Below are 14,441 nucleotides of genomic sequence, written 5' to 3'. Positions count from 1 at the left end.
CTGATCACATATATGTTGGTGAATAACTAGTTTATGAACAACACTAGACCTCAAAATTGCTATACCATACAGGACAGAATCAAGCTCAGCACATTTGCCTTTTTTTTTTTTAGTTTTTCTTTTCTTTCCAAACAACATCCTTTCAAATTACTTGACAACTTATATTTTGTGTTAGTATTTTTCGAAGAAATCCAGATGAAAAGGGATTAAGGCTCATCCTGCTCTCAGCTATTGCACTAAATTTATGGATAAATAAACAGAGATATGGCCACTATTTTTCAAAATTGGCTATTGCTTTTTCTACCTGATTTTTGACAGGCAATCTTCAGATCTCAGTTTACAGCAGCCACAGACTTTAAGATCCAGCTAAAACCAAATACGTGGAACTTCAGCATGGAGCAACTCAGAGCCCTTGGAGAGCAAGGCTCTTTTTTAAAGAGCTTTTGAAAGCTTTATGGCAAGTGATTGAGTCAGTCTCACAGCAAGCAGCAGAGCTTTTACATCTCAGAAGTTTGAAAGCCCATCCCATTTTCCTAATCACTGAAAATTCCCTTTTATTTTATTTTATTTGCCAACACTGAACAAAACCCAGAAAAATGGAGAGAGTTCTTTTTTCAGAGAAGGATTTTAGCCTGGAAAAGTTATCATGCCAGGTAGACTTCTTATGGCAAATTACTTGAATAAATGAAACCATACTTTCTTCTGTAGCAGAAATGTCCATAGCCCAGATGCAGAACTATACTGACTTATCTAGGTAAAGATTTGGACACTAAAATATTGGGCAGTAACAAATATGTATCATGAAAATCTAAGCTAAATACCACAATAATGTTAGAAGTGTACAGAGAAAAGGCACAAGCACATATACCAGCTTTCCTGGTTTTCTGATAACATTTAATTTAGTCACACTGCTTAGTAAATTAATATAAAGGAAACTAAGAACCAAATCTGTGCTTGTATTGGCCTCTAACTGGTGCAGTCTCCCTAATGAAAAGTCAGCCAACACTGAGGCAAGCACTTATATACAATCCATTGACTTCCTGTCTGTCTGCAGATGCTGACAGGCTGTAAATCATTAAATTCCTACTGGGCTCTAAGCCTGCTCCTGCATACAGCCTTACTCATCAAATAAAACTCTTTCACTCCAAGCAATGCTGCTTCTTTGCTTCTACTGCTTTTCATAAATTCCACTTTCTGTCTTTGGGACAGATTTTTAAAGCTCCCTGTGCTTCCAGTATTCTGAATTCCTCTGGTGAAAAGTTGGAAAATAAAATCGATTCATAAACACGCAGGCATTTTTTTTCCACGTACTGAATCAACCTGAAGCAAAGTTGCTGGAAAGCTCAAAGTGTAAAACCCACATCTCTTCTGTGAGGGGTAGAGGTGCAAATTCTGCTTGGGAAGGTATGCTGAGAATTTCCTTTTGTGCTCCTTTCCAGCCTGGCCTCTCACAGCTACAAATGAAGCAGCACTGGACTGTAACACGATCTCCTCTAGACTTCTTAGAGCACCACTTTCCATTTTTAGTAAGGTAAAATTGAATACAATAGCAGAAAGATCTTGAAATTGCTCAACAGTAATTCCAAAATACCTGTGGGGGTTGTTTAACCGCCCAGAGTTTAACAGTTACCCAAGAACTTCATTTTTTATGCAGAAAAGATAATTTAGCTGTTTTCCATTGTACAATCTCTGACTTTCAAATACTCTGGGAGAATGCTGGACCTGTGCAACCCACTGCAACAGTCCTGTGTATTGTCAATTTTATCCTGTAGGACACTTCCCTCTCTCATAAATCTTCTCACTGTATCCACATGACATCTGCCAGTGCACACAAGGGCCCATTTTAGCTATTGAAATTTTGCAGATGAGCTCAGAATTTTGTTTTCATAAACAACTGAAATCCAGGATAATTTATCAGGCAATCCTATTTTTATTAGTATCTGGGCTTTGAACTGCCACTCTTTGAGCCAAGTGGTCACACCAGTTTCCCACTCACTGTGCAGTCCATCCATCGAGTCCATCTGTCTCTAATTTGGCTAAAAGGACACTAAGAGATAACATGCTAACAGCATTGCTAAAGCAAAGGTAAATTATCACCTTTCTCCCTTCCTCCACAGAGTATCTGTTGAATAGGTTCAAGTTTAGCAGAACAGAGCTCCATTCTATCTCCTCCTCAAACAATCCTCATTCTTGCTCATTTGTGCCTCAATCACAAGCCTATTTGCATTAAATAGAAAGGCTTAGGTCGATTTATGGGAGTTACAGACCCTGAAGACTAAGAGTTATCCAGCTGGGCAAAGTGTGCCAAAAGCTGAATCCTTGTGAGGAGTGAGCCACTTTGAACATATCTTTCTGCTTCCAAGACAAAAAAGGAAGAGAAAAGTAAAAAGTTCTTCAGTGTCTCTTACTCTTTTTGTTCTTTAAAAACAGACCGAGGCACCTTTTCAAAGATCTCTGCAGCTCCTGTTGTCGGAAGCAGACCCCCAGGAGTGCGAACAGACGCAATCTGCTTTACAAAGCAAGCAGACATTTGACTTCTCTCCTCCTCAAAGCAGCACGACAATGTCAGTTTAATGTCCGCTTTCCTACACTTAGCGGGGGCAAGCATCAATTATTCTCCTTTCCCATATAGTTCTAATTTACCTCAGCTCAGGCAAAATCGGGATCCCATACTTGTTTTTCAATTATGTTTAACCTGATGTTCCACTTCAACAGTTTTTTTGTGCACCTTTGAAATGTGCAAGATTATAAACGGGTGTTTGTTTGTTCCTGAAGAGATACTAGAGCAGGAACAAGTAGACAGACACATGTTATTTGACCCCTAACCTATAAACAAAATTAAAATATAGAAACATAAATACAGAAACACAAACACAACATATAAAATACATTCATGATACATGATAATATAAATATAAAATAAAATACAAATATTTTAAAGGCAAAGGTGTAGAAATGCATAATAAATGAAAACATGGTTTATTTATTTGTTCAGTGTTTCTTTTCAGGTTTGGAACAGAAAACATCTGGAACATGGAAGCTTAAGACGAACATAAAAGGGTAAGATTCAATTTTCATTCCCTTGTAGATCTGTTGAGAAATCAAGTCTCAGTGCAAAAGGAGATTAAATCTAACTCAACCCACTTCAGCAGAATCCAACACTGCCACTGACATATATTCCCTGAGGAAGCTGGATACTATCAAGGAATCTACCTGGGGCAGACACTCCTGACAGCTGGGTGCTGGTAGCTCTCTTTCCAAGCTGGGTCTTGAAAGCACAGTTTTTTGCTCAGGTAAATTAAGACTCATTACACTCCATTTCATTACACACCTACTTTCTTATTCACGGGAAGGTAAAATGATTTGTTTTTTCCATGTTGGACTGAATCCGAGTTTCAGAGATAACAAAATTCTGGAAAACCAGAAATCCTTCTGGTCATTGCTATTCCTGTGTAAGCTGACAGCAAGGGCTTTTCTGAAACCTGACCAAGGAACAAATGCCTAATTAAGCAGTTTCCCATGTGAGTTCATTCCCAAAATATGGACACACATAACACAATTATGACACGACCAATATTAATTCTTAAGCTAGGAATAAACAGGGGTCTCCTCCACACTGATTGTCACCACAAGGAATTCTCCTGAAATTAATGAAACTATCTGAATAGTGAGACACTCCAGTTGGATACACATGGATGAGCACGACTGCAATTTACATGCAAGACCGGGCAGCAGCACTGCTGTTCATGTATTTTTTAGCAAATTTTATGCACTATGTTGGTTAAATCTGCATCTGCAAAAAGGGAAAATCACGTTCTAGTTACGGTTGTTTTGACTGTCTATCAAAAGTCACTGCTGTCTTGACATCAAAGATAACATTACACAGTGTACTGAAGGTCCAGCATGGCTACAGACATCTAGGTCAGATTTAGGTCATGTGAAGATCAATTTATTACCAGTAAAGTTAATTAAATCGCAGTTGTTTATAGAGAGATCTGACTGTTAAAAGGAAAAACAGCTCAAAGCTTTATTTAGAAAAAAAAATTCAATTCTTTCCTCTCCTAATACAAGGATAGTCCAACAAATACCTTCATTGAACTGATGGTACAGAGATTTCATTATATTTGTTAACAATGGCCCTCAAGATATTCTTGAGTGACATCAAGACAACCACTCTCCTTGAACCTAATGAGCAGAGAAGTTAACTTGAGATGTGCTGATTTATCAAGTCTCTCAATAGCCACTGCTGTCAAGAATGTAAATATTTCATCATGCTTTAAATATTTTCACCTACCTTGCTGCAATCCTTCCAAGCTCCAGCAAACAAAGACACACCTCTCTTGGCTGCTTGTGGAGTACTGGAAAAGGAAAATGAAGATGGAAAACACCGATAAATAAAAGCTATTTTAAAGATCTAAGTGATGGAATGGAACCTAATCATCAACATCTGTAACTCTTGACTCTGATAAGACTTAGTTTTCTTTGGCTTGCAGTGGAGTTTTACTGGAATAAAAAGGATGGGATTGAGTGGTTCTCAGAGTGCAGAAGGTTTAGGAAGTTCCATTTAGTTATCTAAATCACTGAGCAATTATTTGAGCTAACTGGTAATCTGCAAGCAATTCATAACTATTTAAAAATAATCAAGAACTCTGGCAGAACACTTAAATTAGTCAAATGTTAAAAATAATATTAGAGGGATACTTTTCTTTCTATAAACTAAGAGAATTCATGCCCTTAAGATCACTATTTTTCTTAGCCGATTTAAATCACAAAACCAACAAAACTGCATTAGCAAAGATATATCTCTCTACAAATTCAGTCCTGAATTTTTTATACACCTCCTCTTAAAGCAAACGTGGAGCTAGAATGCTTTAGGAATTCAGTTCATCACAGCCAAAAATCCCAAACAAACTTCTTTACATACACATACATATATGCAAGTTTTCACACCTAGATTCTACATAGAACTGTGTAGTTTTTAAGCCTCAGAAGCAGCTCGGACACAGCAGGAACTCTCACCTGGGCTGTCCCACCTGAACCTGACGTATATTAAACCCTGTGTTTCATGGGCTTTCCTACAGATCAAGACTGCAACCATCACTTCAACCAACAGACATTTAAATTGCAACAATCATGTCTTGCCACTGGATCCGTAAGTGGTGATATTTTTCCTCTCCACTATCTACTCTTATCCTTTCCTTCTCTTTCTTTCTTTTTCTTACATATTTTCTAAAGTGATATCTTTATACTTTTATACTGTTGCATTTCCACAGATAATAACCAAAATGGCTACATACCTCCTTTCTATTGCAAATTGTTCTAAAATAAACCTGCCATATATGAAGCAATCTATTAACAAGAACCTCAGTTAACCTCACCTTCAGGGGTGGGTCATAACAATTAGGAAATGCCAGCATAAACCAATATAACTTTTTTCCCCCAATGACTCCAAAAGGTAATGTTCTGTAAAGGAGTTCAGCTAAGCATATAAGCAAAATCCAAAATCAGCAAATGAAGAAAGGTCTGTGGCTGTTTGGATAATGAACTCCTCAAAACTCTAAAAAGAAGAGAGTAAAAATAGAAGAAAAAAAAAGAAAAAAGTCATTTATGTGTACATCATCATCTGTTCTTCAGAAATACCTACTGCAATAAAGCCCTAATCTTGTGGATAAAAATCAGGTTTTAAAAACTTCAGCAATAATCAAAAGATTTGCACCTTACCCTTCAGACTGAATTGACACCAAGAAGTAATTGTGTATTTGTATAAATCAAAAAAAAAAAACCAAACACCAACATCAAAATTGATTTGTTTCTAATGAGTAAAGGTCAAGACATCAGCTGTATAAATGTTTGGTAATCTAAAGACTCACCTAACTCAAATGCATGAAGCAAAAATACCATACCTGAAAAAGATATTTCAATGTCCAGTTAAAGCTCTGAAAGTAATTACTTTGTTCTACGTATGAGACCCAAAATAGGAATCCACAGACTTAAACATCTCTAGATAACTAACACTCTGGGGCAGACCCTCAACCTCTGCAACTTCAACTTCCAGCTCCACTGATGTGAATAAATGTATGACAAGTGGTGTGAGTTGAATGCTCATCCCAATATCTTTTCCTAGTGTCTGTGTAGCCCTTTCAGGTGTATGTATTCTTCCTCTTTGATCTCATCCAAATATATTCTAGAAGCGAAAGTGCAGAGCATGAAAACTGGAATTGTATTGCACTAGAAAAAAATATTTTTATCCTTCAGCCATCTGTTACTAAAAATGTAAATAATGTAATCTTGGACATTCGGCTATTCTCAATATTCTTCCTTGCCACAACACAGTAATTCCATTAAACATTTACCTTTACCAGTAATCAGTATTTTTAAAGTGTTACATTCGTGGCCCTAGAAATGTATTCTGCTGCTTTGGTTTTAAACCAGTTGGGACTGCCCCAAAATAAAACTCGATTTTAAGAAATAAGGCATTCCCCGAAATATAAATGGTGGAAACTGGGTTTGGAATAGTCAAAGAAACTCAATTGTAATTCATACATATGCACATCTGATTAACTTTGGAATGGAGGAGAAAAAGAGAGGTTCATTGACTGTTCTTTGTAAAAAGATCCATAAATACAACCAGAAGAGAATTTGATTAAAACAGGTAAAGCATTTTTCCGTCAATGCTCTACCCAAACAAAATTCAAATCCTTCAGCAAATCTGACTCAACACAATCTAGACACATTTCATGCATTTCACACTGAACAATGTGACAAGGTGAAATCGTTGTTAGAAGATGAAGAGCTGTGCAGGCCATCACCAACCACAAAAACAAACATCTGCTCATCTGATAAGAAGACGGTGACACAGTGCTTCTGACAAGAAAATGTTAGCATTCCTGAGGACTATACAGCATATGCATTTGGGGACTTCAGAGAAAAATTAATCTTGTTTTGGGTACTGCTCTACCCACTGGATGACATGAGAAGTTGACAGATGTATCATAACAAGCAAACCATACTTCACTTTGCATCACAAATACAATTTTTATATGCATTTTCCTATAATTTTTCAAGCTTTCATGTAGGGAAGAAAACAAAATTCCTGGAGAACCATTGTTCAGTCCTCCCCTATCAAATATTAACAAGGTGAATTGTCCCAGTGGGTGATTATAAGCAAGTAGCAATTTGTAAATACAAGAGACTCATGCACTATGCATGCATAAGATGAAAGGAAATATCCATCTTGCTTGAGAATCTCACTGATGACACTTGCTTGACAAGAATGCCATGGGAAGGTTTAAAAACAGTGCATGCAAGTCCAGCTTATTTTAGGTGTCCTGGCAGTTATACAGACCCTTTTGATTTCCATCTCATCTCTTCAAATGCTTCTTACCTGCTGTCCTCATTGCCTGCATCTTTTCAAGCTACCTCCAGCCACTCTTTTTTAACAATAATTCCTTTTAAGCTCCTAGCAAGCTTTCATCCCTGCTCCTCTCTGGCAATAACTTTTCTTCAGGCTACCTCCATCTTGTTGCTGCCCTGTTCTCCTTTTACAGGCTTTCCTCTTCCGTTCACTCACCCTGTGTGTTCCTTCCAGGTACTTCCATTTCTGCTACCTACTGTTCACCACATCTCTGCATCCTTCACTGCCCCCTTCCACAGGGCTCCCTTCCCAAGTGCCTGGATGCTACCAGGAGAAGCAGAGAGAGCAGAGGAGGAGCAGCCTCTGCTTTCAGCACCACCACAACCTGCGGCTGTGGGGAGGGAGAACACTCGCTGCACGTGGAGTTCATGTGTTTTCTGATTTCACAATAACAAATGTTCGTGTCTTTTGTTTCATTTGTGGGTTTGTGTTTTGTTGTTTTAAATTAGTAGAATGCCCAACCACAACACAGGAACAAACTTCTCACACCTCTCTGCCAAGTTTCAAATCTTGGCTCCCACCATTTTCATAAACCAATTTTAGTGAAGTCAGTCTTCCTTCATAAACAGCCTTTTTTTTTTTTTAAGATATCAGGCATAGCTGAATCAAAAAAAGTGAATATGATTTCCATTTCTAAAGCATTCTTTAGCTCCCTAGAAGCGAAGAGTTTTCGAAAGAGGCTTACTATTTATTATTATAGGCTTCTGATTGCCATCAGAATTCACACAAGCTTAGGGAAAGTTTTCCAAAAGATTGGTCCTTTAATCCTCTTTCTATTGTCTCTCACCTTCTCCTTTAAAACTTTTTTTTCTGATCCTACAGCAGTCTTCTCTGTTTGTTTGTTTGTTTTAACTTTGCTTTTTTTAACTTTGCTTTGTTCAAAGCACTCTGTCCAACCTACCCCAAACATATCCTTGCTTCTGAATCAGTTATGCTATGACACACTTGTGTCTCCCCCTCATCCCCTTTCAGCACAATCACTTATGGAAGTCTAAAACCATTTAAGGTGTCAAACACAGGAGGAGATCTAAAGATAGTAAGGAATTATCTACAAGGAATATAGAGATCATCTAAGCACTAATAATTTACCGGAATTCATTAATTTAAGATGTAAATGCAATGGTAACAACACAGTGTCCAGGATGCTTCTATAGTCCTCAAAATGAGACATATTCAATAATATTATGAGTGGTTTAGTAAAGTGTTGTGAAAGATGGGACAAAACCTTATTCTGATGCAACTTCATGTGAATTTTTACATGCTGTTACAATATCTAAATGCATCAGTGTAGAAGAACAGTCAAAACAATTCCCTCTCGCATGAAATTAGATAAACTAGAGTAGTAATTATTTAAAAAAAAAAAAAGCTTTAAACCAGCAACATTAGAAGAGAGATCAGAGGTGTTTATGTCTATTATTTCCACTAAAACGCTAAAAGCTTTTGTTTAGGGAACCTGCCCATTAAATTCTAGTTGCATCAAAAGAAGTCCATGTCACATATTGTGTGTACACACACATAGTTACAGAATATACAAGCACAAAACATTAACACACCAACAGCATCCAACAACTCCCCAAACAAATGACACACATCAGCATGCTGGCACACTTGGTGGCAAACCCTTTTCTTGCCGGGTAGACTCTATCATGGAAGAGATGCAGAATAGCCACTGGTTCCAACTCCTATAATCATCCAACAACACTCCATTACCACAGAGAGTTCAGAACTTATGCTTTGAGTTCACTTAACTAAAGCAATCATAGAAAATCTTACCATTCTTACTATTTGTCCAAGCAGTTTTCTTCGAGCATTACACTCTTCAGGCTTGAGCACAACCATTACAAATATCTCCACCTAGAATGCTTTCATAAATAAAATTACCATAGCTGTGTGGGTCTGCTGCCCTAAAAACTATACAGGGGAACTTACAAAGTATACTTACAATGGGAATAGAGCAGGCAGTATTACAAAGAGTTAGTGCATCCTGTTCAGAGTCCTACATATGGGACAAATTTTGACCTCTGTGACATTAAGAACCCCATTCAGTGACACCATATCTCAAGAGTTGCCCAGATGATCAAAGTTTGGACTTTGGATCATATTTTTTGGTATTAACAAAGCTAATTCCTTCTTCTTTAAATACACTAACTATAAAAATAAAAAAAAATATGATAAGCATGCTAAATTGGTCAGTGAGTACAGGGAGCATGCAGAGACTCCCCCTCTTTTGCAGCATTCAGGATTATCCTTTCATACTGTGTTGCTGTGATTTTTACAGATGCTTGTGTCTTTTCTGCAGCTCATAAAACAGGTACACACTACCTATCTCTTCTTTGCAAAGGCATTAACTCAGAGACTTTCCTGCTATGCCTTAACAGAAAACTGTATTTCCAATTTGTTTGCACTTTAACCTATGTTAAAGCATGGTAACATTCAGCAAGAAAAAATACATATATTATAGACTACTAACAAGTTAGTAGTGCAAGTGCATTGTCTTCAAACTTTTGAGCTCAGCAATGTTCTCTTTCAATGATCTTTAAAGTAAGTACTGATTAGAAGACCTAATAATATCTACCAGCATAGCAAGCACCTATTTTTCATTCTATTTATTTTTCCTTCTATTTATTTTGAAGAAAGACTTCAATCCTGTTTTCTTGTTTAGCTCAGCTGAATAGCCCAAATCCAACAAAGCATTTGAACCCATTGCTTAATTTGAAATAAGTGCCTAAGTTACTAAATTACTCCACAAGTGAAGTGACATGAGTAGGTCTCCCCACCCGCCTGTCTGGAGCAGCCCTAGAACACCAACCCTTTGCAGAAGAAAGCCTCTAGGAATACTTGAGATTCCCACCCACATCACTCATGTGCACGTTTGTCAGGCATGGACTGCCCCTATCTGCTGCAGTGGCTGTTTGACACAGTTCCATTCCAGTGAGGAACTTGTCACTTGTCACCTCCTTGTCACTTCAATCTCAGGGCTAAAAGGATGGGAGTGCTGGATGCATTTGTGTGCAGTTATATTTGCATGATTTCAAACACCTCAGAACTCATCTTTATGAGAACATATTTTTAATTAGTGAAAACCAATAGGAATTAATAATTTCTTAGCTAATACAGATCCTATTTTGCTGATCTCTAACAGACTTGGCACTTCTTTTTTTTTAATAAATCAGTAGTGTCACAAATCCATCATTCAAATATTTCAGTGCACTAAATCTTCAAAATCGCTCTTACACTGTCAGAATACCTATTTGCCAGAAAAAAAGACTCCAGGAAGGTTTTATATTATAAAGTGGCATGAAGAAAATATCACTATGTGCATCTAATTAAATAATACAGTATTTACATACCTTAAGACAGAGAGAATAGAGTAAGAAACGAGGATAAAAATCTACTCAGTTGATAACATTGACAATAAGTAAGGTTCTCCAAAGTAGGCAGAAAACAGCTGCTTTATCACTAGCAATTTATACATCAATTTACAGCTTAATAGCTACAGGGAAAAACAGAAGAAAACATGAAAAAAGAGTTACCTCTGCAACCATAATTTTGCCACAATTTTTTATTATCCAAAAGGCAGAATTCAATGAGGCAGTGCAAACACTTTGGTGTCATTCCCATGTTTCTCACTGCTTTGAAAAGAACCCTTGGTATTACTTACCTTTGCTGAATTTTTATTTCCTATGCAGTGGTGAAGGGATTTGTGGGAGAGAGAGGAACACAGAAGCTTTAGACTGGCAACTGTTATGATTTATCATTCTTCCTAATGCATTAGAAAAACCTCAAATGAAATTCAAACTCTGAGTTAGAGCTCAAACTGAGGGAGAACAGCAGCTACTGGTTTTATCTATCTTCTTTATTTTTTAAAATGGTGTGGTCACCATCTCCTTCTGAAATCCATAAAAATGGGTCAAAATATTATCAAGTCCTAATCCTATTTCCCACACCATAAATCTTTTCTGCTAGTGCATTCTATAAGAAGAGAAGGAAAACGGATGTTAATTTTCAGTCAGTGAAGAAAATCAGTCACTAATCAAACAGAGCTAATAGGGCACAGGTTGAGCACTATGTGTTCAGGCACATTTCACTTCAGTTTTCTGTGAGAGGAAGCCCTCTTGAACACCAGCTTTCCAGGTGTATTTGCACTGTGTTGTGCTGTGGCAGGCAAGGCATTCACTGTGTACGTGGAAAAATTAACATTAATATTCCAGCTATGGCAATTCCATCTCTAAACAAGATCCAGCTTCTTAGCAGTGCACAAGAAAATTCCTTTAAACGTGCTCTCAACTGACTTACTACTTGAACAATGGCAAATTGATGGGCTTACCATAGCAGTACAAACTCTAAATACATTTAGTATTCCATTAACCACAGGTTCTTCTGCCTGCCTCAGGCATTGGAGGTCTGTGTCTCCTCCTGGTGTTTACAAGTTTCTTCCTACTAGACAATGACCAACTTCTCCACCACTTCAAATCATGGAAACTACAATTATTGGTCGTCTTCCACATGATTTTACCATATCAAATAAAAAGTTCATCTTGAGGAATCAAATAACAAAACAAAGTCAATACATATATCCTCCTTACTATTTGTCACCTTTGTGATACCACTCACTTCCATGCCAATCATTTTCTCCCAGGCTTAAAAAATAATGTCATTATAAAACCTCACAGGATAGAAGAACAGACAAAAGGAAAAAAAAAGATTGCCTCAGAAATATTTAACAGACTATAAAAGTAGAGCAAGAGTGTAAAAGAATGGGAATAGATCAGTTACAACACATATAAGACCTTCAACAGGGCAGACTTTTTGAGCAACAGAACAAAGAAACTTCTTGATTCAGTACAGTGTGTTCATTTGTCTTCCACAGAAACCAATCTGTCACCACAACTGCTTTACACTTTTATCTGAGTTCAAACTACAAACATTTGACTCCCTTCATTTCATGAGATTTGGCTGAAAAACTCTTGAGGCAAGATTCCTAAGCTTTCCTTTGAAGAGAGAAGAGTTAAACCGAGGAAGAATATGCAGTATTAGAACAGTGATTTCCTAAGCAGTCTGATTCTTCTGATGGAACACCCTGAAGCACGAGTGTTGGGTAAGTTTTGTCCAGAGCTGCACAAGGGAACCAGCTGGAAAAAAAACGGGCAGCACAGGAAAGAAAAATTTTGTATCTTCTTGCCTCCTGTGCAACTCGTTAAATCTGCACAAATAGCCAAATTTCTGCAGCCAGAACTGAGCATGCACTTGTATCCTGCTCTCCCAAAGCAGAAAAACACCACCTTATACACTGAACTAAGAAGCAGCCTTCATGCTTGAAAAAAAAATTATGTGCAGAGTGAAAAATTACCTGCATGCAAGAAATCATAGTATGATTCTTCTCTCATTTAAGTTCCTCTTAAAATAGACTTAAATGAATTTTATGTGATGTGTACTTTATTTGTTCATTCCACAGATAAGAGGCAGAATTAACACAGACAGAGGTCAGATTTGGAGTCAAGATCTATTAAGAGCCATTCTGTCTTTCAAGGTAAAACAGAAAAAAACCATTATTTTAACTTACTACTACCTAAAGAAATACATACCCAAACCTTCTGATTCAAACAGGCAGGTATCATCCACGCCTACATCTCTGCACCAGGATAAGAAATTTGCTGTGTTGTCCCGTGCAAAAAAAGACCCTGAAGGAGCATTGGCTTTGCATGGAATCTTCCGAACTGGTAAAGTCTGAAAAATAGAAAATTCTCTATTTACATAAATTGTACATGGCATAATACTTAAGTATTATGAAATCAACATGCAGTTTTTGCATAGATGGGGGACTCTCACCACTGTATTGCCTTGGCCATTAAAGAATTCCAATCAAAGCAGCCTGAGAAGGGAATTTAACAGCACCAAGTTCTCAACCACAAGATCTTTCCAAAAAGCATCATTATAGTCCACGCAATGTGAAGCTGAGAGTTGAACCAATATGAGTTACTTCTTAGGAATATTAGAAGCTACAGTCTTGGGATTTACTGTTTGGTCCAGTTCAACGAATTTAAAAAAAAAAAAAAAATAAAAAATTCATAAAGACAGACTTTAAACTGAACTTTTGCACAATTAAGGGTGAAGTGGTTTCACTTCTGAGTTAGGAGGGAATTAGAGCAAATAAATAAGTCTGTCTCCATCCTAACAACACACACAAGCCCCCTGTGCACGACACAGAAATGTAAATTTAGCAGCTCCAAGGTCAAGGTCTAGCTAACACAGGCTCTCACTGCACCAGAGTAGTTTGATATCAGAGAGGATGCAACTGATACAGCATCAATATCTGAACCAGAGTAATTACCACAGCAATCATTTTGCTCATAATGGTACCTTTATTGAGACATACACAAAGAAGATTGTAGCACTTAGTTCTCACTTAACATTTCTTTCCATCAAATAAAAAGTAACTGTAATTCATGGCAAAATGCTTGTTCCTAGGTCTGCTTCCAAATTTCTGTCCTTAACAGTCCAAAAAAAAAAAAATTACTGGAAATGTGGAGAGGGGAAAACAAAAAAAAGACACAGGAGTAGGCTTCTCTTTAAATAGCTTTTAGTAGCATAATAATGTCAGTATTTAAAGACAGCATAGAAGGAATTTATATATTATATTAGATACAGCAACGATGTAATGGCAGAATACCTCTACATGAACAGAGCTACTCACCACTATTTACTTAACCAACCAAATAAACTGCAAATAAAACAACTGCAGGGATAAACACCATTCTACTTATTTTATTGATACGTCAATGGGAACTTACAAATTGTCTCAGATATATAAACATGTCTTACAGATCTATGTATTTAGAACTCTTCCTCGAATCACCACCTAACTGTCATTCCCCCATGATTCTTACTCCAATTAAATTATTTACACTTCCTTGCATGTCAAAAATTATGCCTACGGTTCAAAATATTTGCAAGGAGATATAAATACCTTTCTATAAGGTATTATAAAACACTGACCAGTTTTAAATGATATTTTAAAGAAAAACCC

General features: G+C 37.1%; 1 protein-coding gene across 4 annotated transcripts in view; it reads right to left on the bottom strand.

Annotated features, from left to right (window-relative positions):
* GAS2 (growth arrest specific 2) overlaps positions 1-14,441 on the bottom strand; it is an 83,530-nt gene that overhangs the window by 35,897 nt on the left and 33,192 nt on the right. For 3 of the 4 annotated variants that reach the window (XM_017826772.1, XM_017826773.1, XM_017826774.1), the window contains exons 4-6: positions 13,000-13,141; positions 5,871-5,903; positions 4,295-4,358 (exon numbers count right to left, since the gene is read on the bottom strand). In XM_017826772.1, coding sequence (XP_017682261.1) covers positions 4,295-4,358; positions 5,871-5,903; positions 13,000-13,141 — 239 coding nt within the window. The remainder of the gene's footprint in view (positions 1-4,294; positions 4,359-5,870; positions 5,904-12,999; positions 13,142-14,441) is intronic. The other variant, XM_017826775.1, reaches the window with a different exon arrangement.

This window comes from Lepidothrix coronata, unplaced genomic scaffold (assembly GCF_001604755.1).
Source record: "Lepidothrix coronata isolate B3197 unplaced genomic scaffold, Lepidothrix_coronata-1.0 Scaffold130, whole genome shotgun sequence".
Taxonomy (NCBI): domain Eukaryota; kingdom Metazoa; phylum Chordata; class Aves; order Passeriformes; family Pipridae; genus Lepidothrix; species Lepidothrix coronata.
The sequence above is the reverse complement of the archived record's forward strand: the minus strand, read 5'-3'. Positions and strand labels throughout refer to the sequence as shown.